General features: G+C 34.7%; 1 protein-coding gene across 1 annotated transcript in view; it reads left to right on the forward strand.

Annotated features, from left to right (window-relative positions):
* Positions 1–13,126, forward strand: part of LOC135219776 (basement membrane-specific heparan sulfate proteoglycan core protein-like) — a gene marked incomplete in the record, with an annotated part of 1,285,796 nt that overhangs the window by 517,710 nt on the left and 754,960 nt on the right. Inside the window, 2 exon segments of the mRNA XM_064256828.1 lie at positions 10,042–10,155; positions 11,283–11,396. Of these exon segments, the coding sequence (XP_064112898.1) occupies positions 10,042–10,155; positions 11,283–11,396 (228 nt within the window).

Here is a 13,126-nt window from a genome sequence, read left to right on the forward strand (position 1 = left end):
GCAGTCGTGCACAGTTTATGGTCTTAAATGACATGCATTTAAAGGAATGCTACAAGAGTTTCAAATTGCAGAAAACAGAATGTTTTGATAAAATTCATTTGGTATTACATATCAATCACATAGCTAAATATTTATTACTGAAAATTAATAATACCATGCAATCTTTTCTGTTTAATTTCCACCGCCCTTGCTAAGGAGAGAACCATATCGTATAGTAATGGAATTTAATTGGTCTTAAAATTCCAAATACTAAGTACACCTTGATATCCACTTTTTCTAATTTAAAAAAAAACTGTTTACTGTCTTGTAGTGAAACTTTTAGTAAATGCCAAATTTGATGTTTATAGTATTTTTTTAAGCATTTGAGTAATAGTTACTGTGATTTGAGGAATTATCCAATTACTTTGATTTTAACTACCGTAGGGGAATTATCCTCTGTAGCTCAGGATTTTTTTTCATACAGATGCATTCATGCGTGGGGGTTTTGTTATTTTCAAGGTAGTACAGTGTGTATGTCTAGTGAACATGCAGGAAGAATTAACAATTTCTTCAAACGGAATAATTGTCCTCCATTCCGATGTTTTGTCTTAAAGTACAGTAATACCTCCAGTTACATTGTTTTGAGTTGAGACCCTTTTGATGTGGTGGTGGTTATTGTAAAAATTTAAATAGGGAAAAATACCGACTCACTTCATTTCTGTAACTTTACATGAGTTAGAAACAAATGTTAAAATGCCCTAAAAACAGATATCAATTAAAAAGGGCCAAATCACATAAAAGCAATTAATGTTGAGATATATAAAGTAATGTACAGTTTATAATAATTAAAAACTTAAGTTAAAATAATGTCTTAATTACATGGATGTATTCAGCTATTCAGTTTGTACTGTAGTACTGTCATCAGCCATAAAAATACAAAAGCCAACAGAAAAGTGCCAAGCCAATTAGAAACAAGTGTTAAATACAAAGTTATATACCTGTAGTATAATGTGTAAGAGAATAAGACTGTTTAAAAGTTTAAAAATATTAAAATTATTTTCCTAGTACATGGCAATCCACTCCATCTTTCAGCTGCATGATGGCATTAGTTTATGGCAGCGAATTCAGATGTGTGCTTGGGAGTGCATGTTATTTGCATTCAGTTTGTGTCTTAGTGCTAGTCCTAATAAGCATAATACTATTTATTCCCCTGGAGAATAAGATGTCTATGTTAAATGTTATGAAAATGGTAAAAAGATTGTTGCCATACATCATTCTCTTAGGTGAACAATAATAGCAACATTTGTGCACAATATGGCAAGGATTTTAGCCAACGTCAAGGATAGTGATCCAGGGATGGAGAATGCTACCCTCAACAAGAGAAGAGATTAGATCACAAAGAAAGAAACTACTTTCTACTTTGTAAATTGAATGGCAGACTTGTCAACCGAATGGCAAACTTATCAAGTCAACTCATCTCCATAAGCCAGCTGTTGATTCAGAAGTAAGCATTGTCTTGGTTTGAAGATTCGAAGAAGTTTCATGAAGAGAAAGACATGGAACTTGAGGGATGTTCAGGAACACACTGTCAGTATCTATGTAGGGGGTTCAGTGCTGCCATCAGTTAATCTCACATGGTGCATTGTAGGCATTACTATGTGGTGTTTGGAGCATCCTTTCTATTCCTGCCTCCTTTCTTCAGTCTTGCTGTCCAACTGTTCTAACTACGCACATATTAGTTCGTAGTGCATCTGTAGGGTTTTCTACGAGTTCAACCTTTTAGATCCTTGTACATGATTTTCATATGCCATTTTTTTACTTTTTGAAGGTCAAAAGTGCCCCAGTGCTTGACTTGACAGCCTAATTTCATCAAATTAGACAAAGTCAAGATCAAGGCAAGATTGCATTGGCTCACTAGCCAGCAGCATCCAGATTCCCTGCTGTATTAGTGAAGACTATTGAGGAGCAGCAGTTTCTTTGAAAACAAATATTTAATGTAGATGAAAGTGGGTGGCTGTACTGGAAAAAAATGTCAGACCACTAATGTATATCCAAGGAAGAGCAGGCTGTGACAGGCTTCAAAGGTGCAAGAAAACCAATTAGCCCTTTGGTTGCAAGTTATGATGCAGAAAACTTTTAGTGTATCATGAGGCGAATCCATGCGTACTGAAGAACATTCCCAAGGCCTCTCTCCGAGGTTTAGGGATGTCTGTTCCTAAGGCTGGGGTTGCCATGACTGTTTTTTAGAATTGGCTCCTCAACCACCTTGTACCAGCAGTGGAAAAATATTATAAGGAAAATGGCATCCCTTTTAAGAATCTTATTTTGGACAATGCTCCTGGCCATCCACAAAACTTTCTTAATATTCACCTAGATGTTTACCTGCCTCCCAAAGCCTCATCTGCAACCAATGGGCAATAAGATCATTGCCTTCTTCAAGTGCTATTACCTTTGGCAAGCACTTAGGTAGGCTATAGGTACAATGAATAATGAGGGATCAGCAGTTGATGACTTGGATATGACATTTACAAGGCAGTCCTAGATATAAATGCTGCTAAAAAAGGAAGTTTTGACCCTAGGTGTGAATGGCATCTAAACGAAATTGTGCCCTCTATTTGTTCAAGGTTGCAAAGACTTTGCTGAAGCTGATAAAAATAAAGCATTGGTGACATTGTACACTGACCTCTTAATGGCCTTGGAGGAGGAGGATTTTTTCTCTTTATTATTTGAGGCTGACAAACGAGGAGTTGACAGAACTTCATGGGCAACAGTGTTACAAAGAGAAGCGAGCACTAGAACCAGAACACAGCACTCAACTATCAACAAGATGCAGCAGGACTTTGGGCAACTCGACAGGACTTCTGGGCCGGCTAAATATGAATCAAGCCACAGGCCAGGTAAAAATAAAACCTGATCCCAGGGAGGAAAGCAAAGCAAAAGTCAGCAGATAAAGAAAGACTGGTTTGTCATGAGGTTCCAAGCCCGGTCAGTGACCAGCATCCACCGTATATGCATGAGTTGCTATATGCCACAGATTCCTTGCTTTACAATCTGTGATTGCTTTTAACTGGTTTCCAGCTGGTGCTAGATTATCCTATTGTTAAGACTTAAGGTTTGTTAGCTACGAAAAATACAAATTGATTAAAAAATTTTCATTTTGAGGAGATGGAACTCAATGCTGAATGCTTTTCCACAGATAAGGAGGTAATGAATTAACCCAGATGTTTGTTATGGAAGGCCATGGGATGAAAAGAAGAGCAACAGAGTTTAGGGCACAGTCAACCAGTTCTTGTTGCAAACAAATCCAGATGAAAAAGAAATTTGGTTTTCAACATCATGTACATACTTTAAGACCTGCACGTCTCGTCAGTTTTAGATAGGAGCTTCTCTCGTTACATCTAGGACCTGAATCACTCATAGGTATCAAGCAGGTTAACTTCAGATGACTTGAGGCATGCAAAATGTCATGATCAGTCACTCCCATATTAAGTGCAAGAACAGCTTATTCTCAAAAGACAGGACAAGAGTCTTAACAGGAGAACCTAGCTGAGCAATTCTGGAAGGTAAAAGACCATACTTTTGAGGAGCAAGGTAAATCCTTTTAATGATTCTGTGTGCACTTTCCATAAGGGTTCTAGCCCCTTGTTAGTCCAAGATTTATACAGCAACTTTATTAAAGTTTGCTTTCTCTAGATTGATGCAACAGAGGAATTGGATTTTTTGTTAGAGATCAAAGAAACCCCTACGACCCCAGGTATACCACCTCATGCTGATACAGGCATTCCTATATACCTATCATGTCCATGAGTACACAATTTTACATAAGAATTGGATAGGTCTCCTTGTATTGAAGATTCTGATTGACTAATATTAACCCCTCTGCTCTTTACCTCCAGACTAAAGGCTGAAAAGATTCTTATGTATTACAGATTGGCCTCCCCAAGTTTGACAATCACCCTTGGGTGCCGAGGCTTATTCAATACACAGTAGTCTTTTTCTCCTGCATTCAGTATTTTTTTCTCTGGCATAATCAGTCATTGTCTGCTAATTCTTAGCTGCCACTGACAGTAAGAGGCATTGAGAGCTAATGACTTTATTTTATCCTCTTCAAGACCTTTTTGGTCAACGTTGTCCCTAGAGAGAAAGATGAAGCACTTGAAGATTCTCTGATTTATCTCATCCATGGACATAAAAAACTTGAGACGGGCAGATTTTGTAGATACTCAGCTTCTCTCATAGTATTCTAATGATGATAAATTTGAAAAGACTAATTTGATAGTAGTAGGAACTAGAAGGGACGCTTGAGAGATGTTTTCCATGGAAAGTATTCTACATAGTTATGATCATTATACATGAGTGGGAAACCTCATATTACCTTGATCTATTTAACAGACCAATCATTAGTGTCCAGTTAAAGGTAGAATTTTCTCATTCTGTTGGCTGAGAGGTCCATAAAACTCCTAGATAGAGATCCTTTCTGAGTGAACTGCATTTCCATAACTTTTCCCAGAACCTAGACATACCAGATTTTCATGTCGTAGGGGTGTCTTAGGGGATATTCATTGAAAGCTCAGGAAGAAGAGGACTTTCTCTCTGGTCAGCCAAGGCAATTGCTAGACCTTGTAAAAACTCTGCAACATGAATGTTTTAGTGGAATAGGAGTCTATGCCAATACTTTCAACGTAAGGCTTCCTATTGTATCTAAGGAAATGCAAAAGCTTAACAGTATTGCCCATTAAAGGTTAAAGGAGAGCTGTTCTACATCTGCAGATGAAAAATGTGTAAACATTTCTAGAAACATGTACCCAGAAGATTAATTATGCTGATGAAAAATGTATGAACACTTCCAAAAACATGTACCCTGAAGAATAATCAAAGGGTAGGCCTTATATTTTTGGTATTGATATATCAAGCATGTTTGTGAATGCAGTTCTCTCATTTTTTAAAGAAAATGTGTCAGCATGACATCATCTCATAAATTTAAATGATAAATGATGTAAGTTAAGTAACAAGGTGTATCATGAAAAATATCCTAGTTCATTTGTTTGTATGTTGGAAATTGAGTCTGAATCTACTCCTCACTTATTAACATGGTTAGGTTCCAAAGACCAGGTCGAAAGCTTAAGTGAAAACTGTTGCTGTTTTGAATTTAGGGAAGACTAAGAGAGAGCGAGCTTACTTTGGATGGCTATGCTAAAATTCTTATATCCTTTATATAAGCTGGAGTTTATTTTAATAAGTTTGATACTCTGCAGTATTGTAAGCATATTTTAGTTCTGGCTCATCTCTTCTAGTGATCCTTACCATCCAAGTGTTAGATCATTATGAAAGTTTTGCTCTTCATTCAACATTTTTTTCTTTTAGAGTGGATGCTGTTGTTGCTTTCCCAAGTCATGTATTGTAAATATTATTGATTCATTGATCTTTTCATTAAAAGCTATAAATACAATATTCTTGTAACATTATTCAGCTGTAACTGGTGATAAAAGAAGGCAGTGTATATATTATAATATATATATATATATGATATATATATATTATATATATATATTATATATCTGGGATATATATATATATATCTATATATATATATATATATAATATATATATATATATATATATATATATATATATATATATATTGATCCATAAACAAGCAAAGACATTAAAATAACATTTGTGCACAGTATAAAAAATGGTCTAGGCTGTATATACAGTTTTTTTAACATATTTATCTCATACATGTGAAATGCAACCAGTAAGGGAGAGGCTGAATTAAGATAAATTCTTGGTCTTAGTGTTTTGATTTTTCATCTGTACTTTGTGCTTCCTCAGATAGAGACACTCTCACAAAAGCCTGAAATAATGGTGCACTTTCCCTGCCATAGGCTTTTTTGTAAGCATTCAAATCTCACAAGATTGTTGGTTGTCCTAGACGTAGAGTGCCTTTGGCCATTCCACCACCAGAAGTTTTAGGTTTTTTACTTAGAAAATATTTTTTTAGACAAATATGACACAGTGAATGTTTTCAATACGGACCACAAGTCATACTTAAAGCCTCTCCTCCTTGCTCCAAATTCCAGTTGTCTGGTCAAAGATTTATTAGATATAATATATAGGTAGCAAGACCTGCAGGACTATATGACACATTTGCACTTGTCAGTTGTCAGAGAAGATTTATCTGGGAACACTTTGCCAAAAACAAAATGGAGCTATAAGTTATGGGTCTGTATTAATAAACAAGCTTTTTCTGACATATTTTTTAAGATTGTATAGTCATGAAGGAAATTGTTTTCATAATTCTGAAGGCTTTGTTTGAGGGTCTAGTTAGTTGAATATACAAATGAAGGCTTAAACTGATTTCTTGGTAAATAATGAAGATAAAGTTTTTCCTTGTATTATGAAATCCAGTGCTCTGTACTATTGGCAAGAAAAATGAAGATACAGTTTTCTTAAATCTTTGGACACATACAGTGGTACCTCAAGATACGAAATTAGTCTGTTCCGAGGCAGCCTTCGTATCATGAGTTTTTCGTATCTTGAACCGCATTTTACATGTAATATGGCTAATCCGTTCCAAGCCCTCCAAAAACACCCCAGTAAATTTCATAATAAAGCTAAATTGACCTATAAACAATGAAATACTACAACTATTTGGACCATACAATACCTAACTTAATACGTACTGCTAATATGTACTACATAGTACCTGTAGATAAAGTGTATAAGTGTGCATGGTATACAAGAAATACTGTACGTACATACGTACGTATGTAGTAAAATGTGGAAGCTTACCTTTCGAGTGAGGCTATCTCTGAAAGTGGCGACAGAGGAGGAGGACAAACGGCAGATACGTACACTTAACTTTACGAAACACATAAAGAAATTTCAGGATAACATAAACTAAACTTTACGAAACACATTAACAAAACTGTAACTCGTAACTTTACAAAAAACTTAAAATTAAATTTTTATTTTTTTTTTATTTTTAATTTTTTTGTACTTTTTTATACTTTACGTATTTTACAAAATTTCAATTTCTTCACCACCAAATGGATGCCAGTCTGTTTACAGAATTTTTCGAACCACCCATGAGAAGCCTTGAACTCTGGGGTTGCAGTCGATGTCCCCTCTCCTCCGTCGTCTTCAGCTTGGGCAATCAAATCGCCGAAAATAGTGCTGGCCTTCTGGCAGATTGCCATCTCGGTTATCGTATCGCCATCGATTTCTTTGTCCTTAATCCATAGAAGCAGCAGCTCCTCTTGTTGGACAAAATAGTCACGCCCTTGGAAGGTGTAGCTGCTTTGATGGCTTCCTTCTGCTTAAGGATGGTGCCTATCGTTGACGGATTTCGGCTGTATTCCTTAGCAATCACACTCGACCGCAAGCCAGCTTCATACTTTTTTATTATCTCCATTTTTGTCTGCATAGAAAGCATTCTCTTCTTTCTGTGAACTTCAGCAACTTTCTTGGGACCCATGACTATACTGTACATAATTAAGTTATGTAGTATACTAATTAGGTTCTCAAACAACATGATAAAGTAGTACAACGAAATCACTAACACGAATTTACGTTAACAAACTAAATCGTACATGTGAACGAACGAATTCCGCGTGTGTACTATAACACTGGTGAGAAGCAATGGCTGAAGAAGAACGCCGCTACGTACGGTGCGTGATGGGATCATGGGAGGGATGCTGACCAATAGGAGGGAAGGATCTCATGGCGGTGACTAGCATCAGGAACCAATGGGAGAGTGGGAGGATGGTGGCGAGTCTACTCAGTTGGTGGCACGCGAGTTTCAAAATTGTTATCGGTGGTCCGGGCGAATCTCGGACTTTACAGCAACAACCTTTCTTATCTTGAGCAATTTTCGTATGTAGAGCCGTAAAATTTTTTGTATTTGCTTTCGTATCACGAGTTTTTTGTAAGTTGAGCCTTTTGTATCTCGAGGTACCACTGTATTGCTCAATAATGTGGCAACTCTAGAAAGGGGGCAGAGCTTTAAAATCATTGTTTGTTGCTTTATAGATTTCCAGTAACTTTAAACCATAAAGATTCTGTAGAAGTCCTATAATGTAGTAACAGACTGTATATTATTCGTTAAGGTTGGTTTGGTAACATCAGTTCAGAGTAGAATGTTGATGAGCCTTCTTTAAAACCTACTGTGAAACTTTACTTATGAAGTGATGTTTGACAATAAAATGACATAAAATTCATGCGTGATTGGAAACTGATATTAAATAATGAGAGAAAATTTGTTAAAATTTGGGCAATACTGGTGGAAATCGTGAGGAACAATACAGTAATGGATGCAATATTATGATGAGAGAGGAGCATAAGCATAAGCCTATCAATAGAGATACTTAATTTATTATATTTACTTTGAGAGATTGGGTGACAATAATTTTTCAGATATATTTTAGAAGTGGAGAGAGAGAGAGAGAGAGAGAGAACAAAATCTGCTTATGTGAAAGCATAGGCCTATTTATAGCTTCTTAATTTCATTATATTTTCTTTGGGAGATTGAGTGATGATAGATATTTTTAAAGTATGTTTTACAAGTGGAGAGAGAGAGAGAGAGAGAGAGATAGTATTGGTGATGGACTTGGGATGGGGAAATGCAGAAGAAAGAGCTGTGAGTCGGTGCACAGATACCTGGGAAACAGGGTGATATGGCTGCCAAGGCTATATACTATTCATGTTAATTTTCTAAGAAATTCATATCCTAAACTTGATTTCATTCGACTGTTGTTGTAACATTCAAAGATTCTAAAAAGACTAGGAAAATTTCAACCACAGGCTACAGTCATTCTTGCTCTTTTGATATACTAGTCTGTACTTTTAAAAATCTGTTTTTATCCACATTCATTCACGAAAAAAGCTGTGTTAAGTACAAATATTTATTACCACAAATAACTTGACATCTATTGCACAGGTAATTAAAGTTTTATATTGTGCAAAAAATGCTAATGTGTTGGGAGGCTTAGCAAAGTAATGCAGCCATGTAAGCTACGGTAACTACAAACTGCTTGTAATGGGAGCGTAACCAGAAAGTCCTATATCTGACAGGCTACTTTAACCGTGATAAAGATTTTTTTTAATGACAATAGCTTTGTAAACAGCAACTAGCATTCCATCTATGTCAACTTCAAAGTGATCAAAGTGTGAAAGCCATTACATAAGCCAGTATCCAGACTTGTGGTCTACTGCTTGAAGTTCTCGGGCTCCTCCTCACGTCATAGAAAACACTCTTGATGATTCAACTAGATTTGCTCAACCTATCTTAGCCATGGGAACTTTGACTGCCATTGATATCAGCTAACTTTAAATGCTTTGGGATACAAACATAAGTTTTTTTAAACGAAAATTATTACAATCACCACTTACAATAAAGCAATAATATTCCCATTCATGAAAGAAAATGAGTAAATGTTGTTATCATGATACATAGTACTTTAATCAGCAGTTCACATTCTATCTTCTAGATCTCTATGGATGAATCCACGTGAGAAATTCCAATTACTTCGGACATATATCTTGTTTTTAATTATCTGAATGGTTTTCTTTTGAAGTTTTAACCTTCATGATATATTTTGCAATGTGTTTTCATATTCTAGAGTGAATTTAGTAATATGTCTTTTCAGTAAAAAAAAAAACAAAGGGAAATTCGGTGAACAAAAGCTAATGAAAACTTTGTCTTCACTTTTCTTGCCAATTGTACATCATATTTTGGTGAATGTTTCTGGGACCTTTAGTCTATGCTGTATATACTTATATATCTGCTGTTGGCATTTTCATGTGAGGATATTGAAGGTATTATGCTGTAATGTGCATGTATACCTGCTTAAATTCATTGTACATGACTCCATGTATTCATTCTTCTGTAGTATATGCAAGAGTTTTATTCTTGGAATAAGATACCTAAAGACAGGTTTTAAATGAAATGCCAAGTTCTGTGCTTGTTTTGCTGGTGTTTGACTTAGCTTTTACAACTTAAGCTGTAAATGATATGGGAGATACAATTTTTTTTCTTTATCCTCTGCCTGCTATGTATAGAATGTGCATTTGATGAATACACATGTAAAGATGACTCCTGTATACCATTGTCTGGACTATGCAATGGTGCCTCAGAATGTCCTGATGGTTCTGATGAAATTGACTGCGAAAGAGGTAAGTGCTTTGCTTCCATGTCCATGCTTTTACACCTTGGGAAACTAGTTCTTTTATATTCTTCAGCTTTTTTACTCAGAATAAAGAAATACAGATTAACATGCATTTGTATTACGAGGATGCACTTTTGACATAGGAAAATGACTGAATTATTTTGCGGTTTGGGTAATTAATTTTTTTTCAAAATAGCTTAGGTTCACTGAGCATGCAGGCTGTACTATATAGATTCATATTTGATGAAAATATAAGTACAGTATTTAGAGGTAAGTGAATGAAACAGTTAAACAATACTACTACTTTACTGTGAAAAGTTCATGTTTTATTCCGCAGGCCTCCATTCCTGTCCATACAGATCTTTCAGTATTTGGTGTTGGTGTTTGATGTTCATTCTTATTTATAGCAGTAGATACTGAACAATAAAAAGAATTTGATTAGATAAAAAAAAAAACAGTTTTACCCAGTTGTATAATGGTAGTTTCTTTAAAAGTAATTTTTGAATTAACTGACTGCACTGGGACTAAAATTTTTAGTTTTCATTTATTATACAGTACATACTAGAACATCATGTAAAATTTGATGCATTGGAATGTTTGGCTTGGACACTACAATTGAATCCATCCATTTAACCACCAAGCAAAATTGAACTTGAAATGTTGGTTGTGGTATGGATTTCAGAGGTTACACGGTATCTTATTAAGTGTTTTATGAATACGAATTATTGTTAATAATGAAACAAGACAGTGGTGTTCTGTTTCATAGGTTTTTATATATTTTCAGTGCAGTCTACGTTTGACCAAATATTTCTTTATAACAGTTATCAATTTATCAGTCAGAATTACCTTATTGTTGCCGTAATGCCCAACCTCAGGTTATATACCCTTATAACATCATATTGACTTCTGTAACAAAGATGTGTTGTGCTGAAATAATTAGTATACAGTAGTTGTCTTTTCTCCTGTATAATAGATACTGTTTCTGATTTGGAACAGTTTCAGAAATACAGTAGTTAAGGTGTTATATAAGTATTTTCTGTGGTTTTCATTTATGTTTTATTGTTTTGAAACCTCTAATTTCTTTGGTCCATTGAATTTAATTTCATGTTTGCATGGCTTTTATTCCATGTGTAGCATGCAGACCTGGAGAATGGCAGTGTGGTGATGGAACATGCATTAGGGAGAATCAGCGTTGTAATGGCCAGATTGACTGTCGTGATTATACAGATGAAAATGAGTGTACACCAAGTAAGTGTATTGAGTTTTTTTTTGAGTATTTTGATGTGTTGATTTCTAGGTTTTGGTCATAACAGGATTCATGACTGTTTTGTGTCATACAAAATAGGTATCTGTAACTGATGGGAGTTACTTTCCTGTAAGTAGTACGTACTGCCATTGGCTTACTTTAGTCTTTGTTGTTCTGCATGCATGTTCATTTTTGTTTTCTTGGTAGTACGTATTGTTCTATTTATAACTTGGTTTTCTTAATACTTTATTACATTTGTATATTTCACTGTGGGATGAAATTTTTACTATTGTAGATATGCTGCTGCATATTCTTAAAGCTTATATTGAATCCCTCTGCATGAGTGTATGCAGCAAATGAGTATTTATTATTATCAAATAGCATTTACATTGGTAGTAGGTTTAGCAATGTAGATTTATACTAATATTTTCATATGCTTAAAAGTTAAACTGCTTGTATATTCTGCATGATTGCATGTCTGCTTTGTTAGAGTGTGGGCCAGGAAAGTGGCAGTGCCGAGACTTGTATTGTATACCAGAGTATCATCATTGCGACGGGTGGGTTCATTGTATAGACTTTTCTGATGAAGAAAATTGCCAAGGTGCGTGAATGTGAATAGCTTTTTATAATTGCTGTAGTATAGAAACTGAATAATACTGTATATATATAAATTTTGCAACCTTTAACAAACTTAGCATGCTTTAAAGCTGGTTGCAGGCTATTAACTAATATTTCTGTAGCTTGGTAATTACTTGTCTTAGTATAATGTGACTGATATATTGCTTTTGTGTAAAGTGGCAAGAATGTGGCAGTGTTGGAATGGATGGAGGATCCTGGCTAACCTGCGTTGTGATGGATTCTATCACTGTTCCGATGGTTCTGATGAGTTCTTCTGTCCCTTCATCTATTTTTGATAGTATACAACGGATATTTCATTATTGTGTGTCAAATTTCCCTGTTTCATGTTGGAGTACATCCATAGATTTGAGTTGATTGTGAGCAAGAATTTCTTACATAAGATAGTAAATACTTTTTGTATATAATTTGCAGGTATGTAGTAATAATTTATACATATTAGTTTCTTTAAAATTTTATGAATGTGTCATTTATAAGAATAGCATGATTTTAAACATTTTACAATTACCTTTGTCATGAATTTTAGGTTAATGAATTATAAAGAGTTTAACAGTAAGAATAAAACTCTCTTAGGTGATTCTAAACTTATCAAGAATTTGTTAAAGAGATGAAGGAAGATTTTCATAGAGACCATTGGAAGCTGAATATAATGTAATACATAATCTGTAAAATTTGTTAATCACTTGAAATTATCAATATACATAATAGTCTGCACAAACAATTGCTCTGTTTATCACCTCTTTCCCCCAGTAATAGATGCAGTATTTATAATTTGTAATTCATCCCCTGTTAGATATTTCTCGTAGAATTACATATTCATGGTTATATTTTCTCATCAAAATAAGGAATGGTTATTGAGTTTCTCCCTTTTTCTAGGAATACCTTCTTTTTGAGCCATAGTATTAGTTTTATCTTAGTGATGGCCTGTATGAAATAATACATGATATTCTTGTTATGATGATGATTAAAATTGCATTTATGATATCAGTATATGGAACATGCAACAAAATAAGATTATTGATCTGTTTTATTAGCTGATGAAGGGTACCTTGGTGATTGATGAAGCAATGATACTTTAAAATACAAAGAGTACTCA

This window comes from Macrobrachium nipponense, chromosome 1, assembly GCF_015104395.2.
Source record: "Macrobrachium nipponense isolate FS-2020 chromosome 1, ASM1510439v2, whole genome shotgun sequence".
In the NCBI taxonomy this organism is placed as follows: Eukaryota; Metazoa; Arthropoda; class Malacostraca; order Decapoda; family Palaemonidae; genus Macrobrachium; species Macrobrachium nipponense.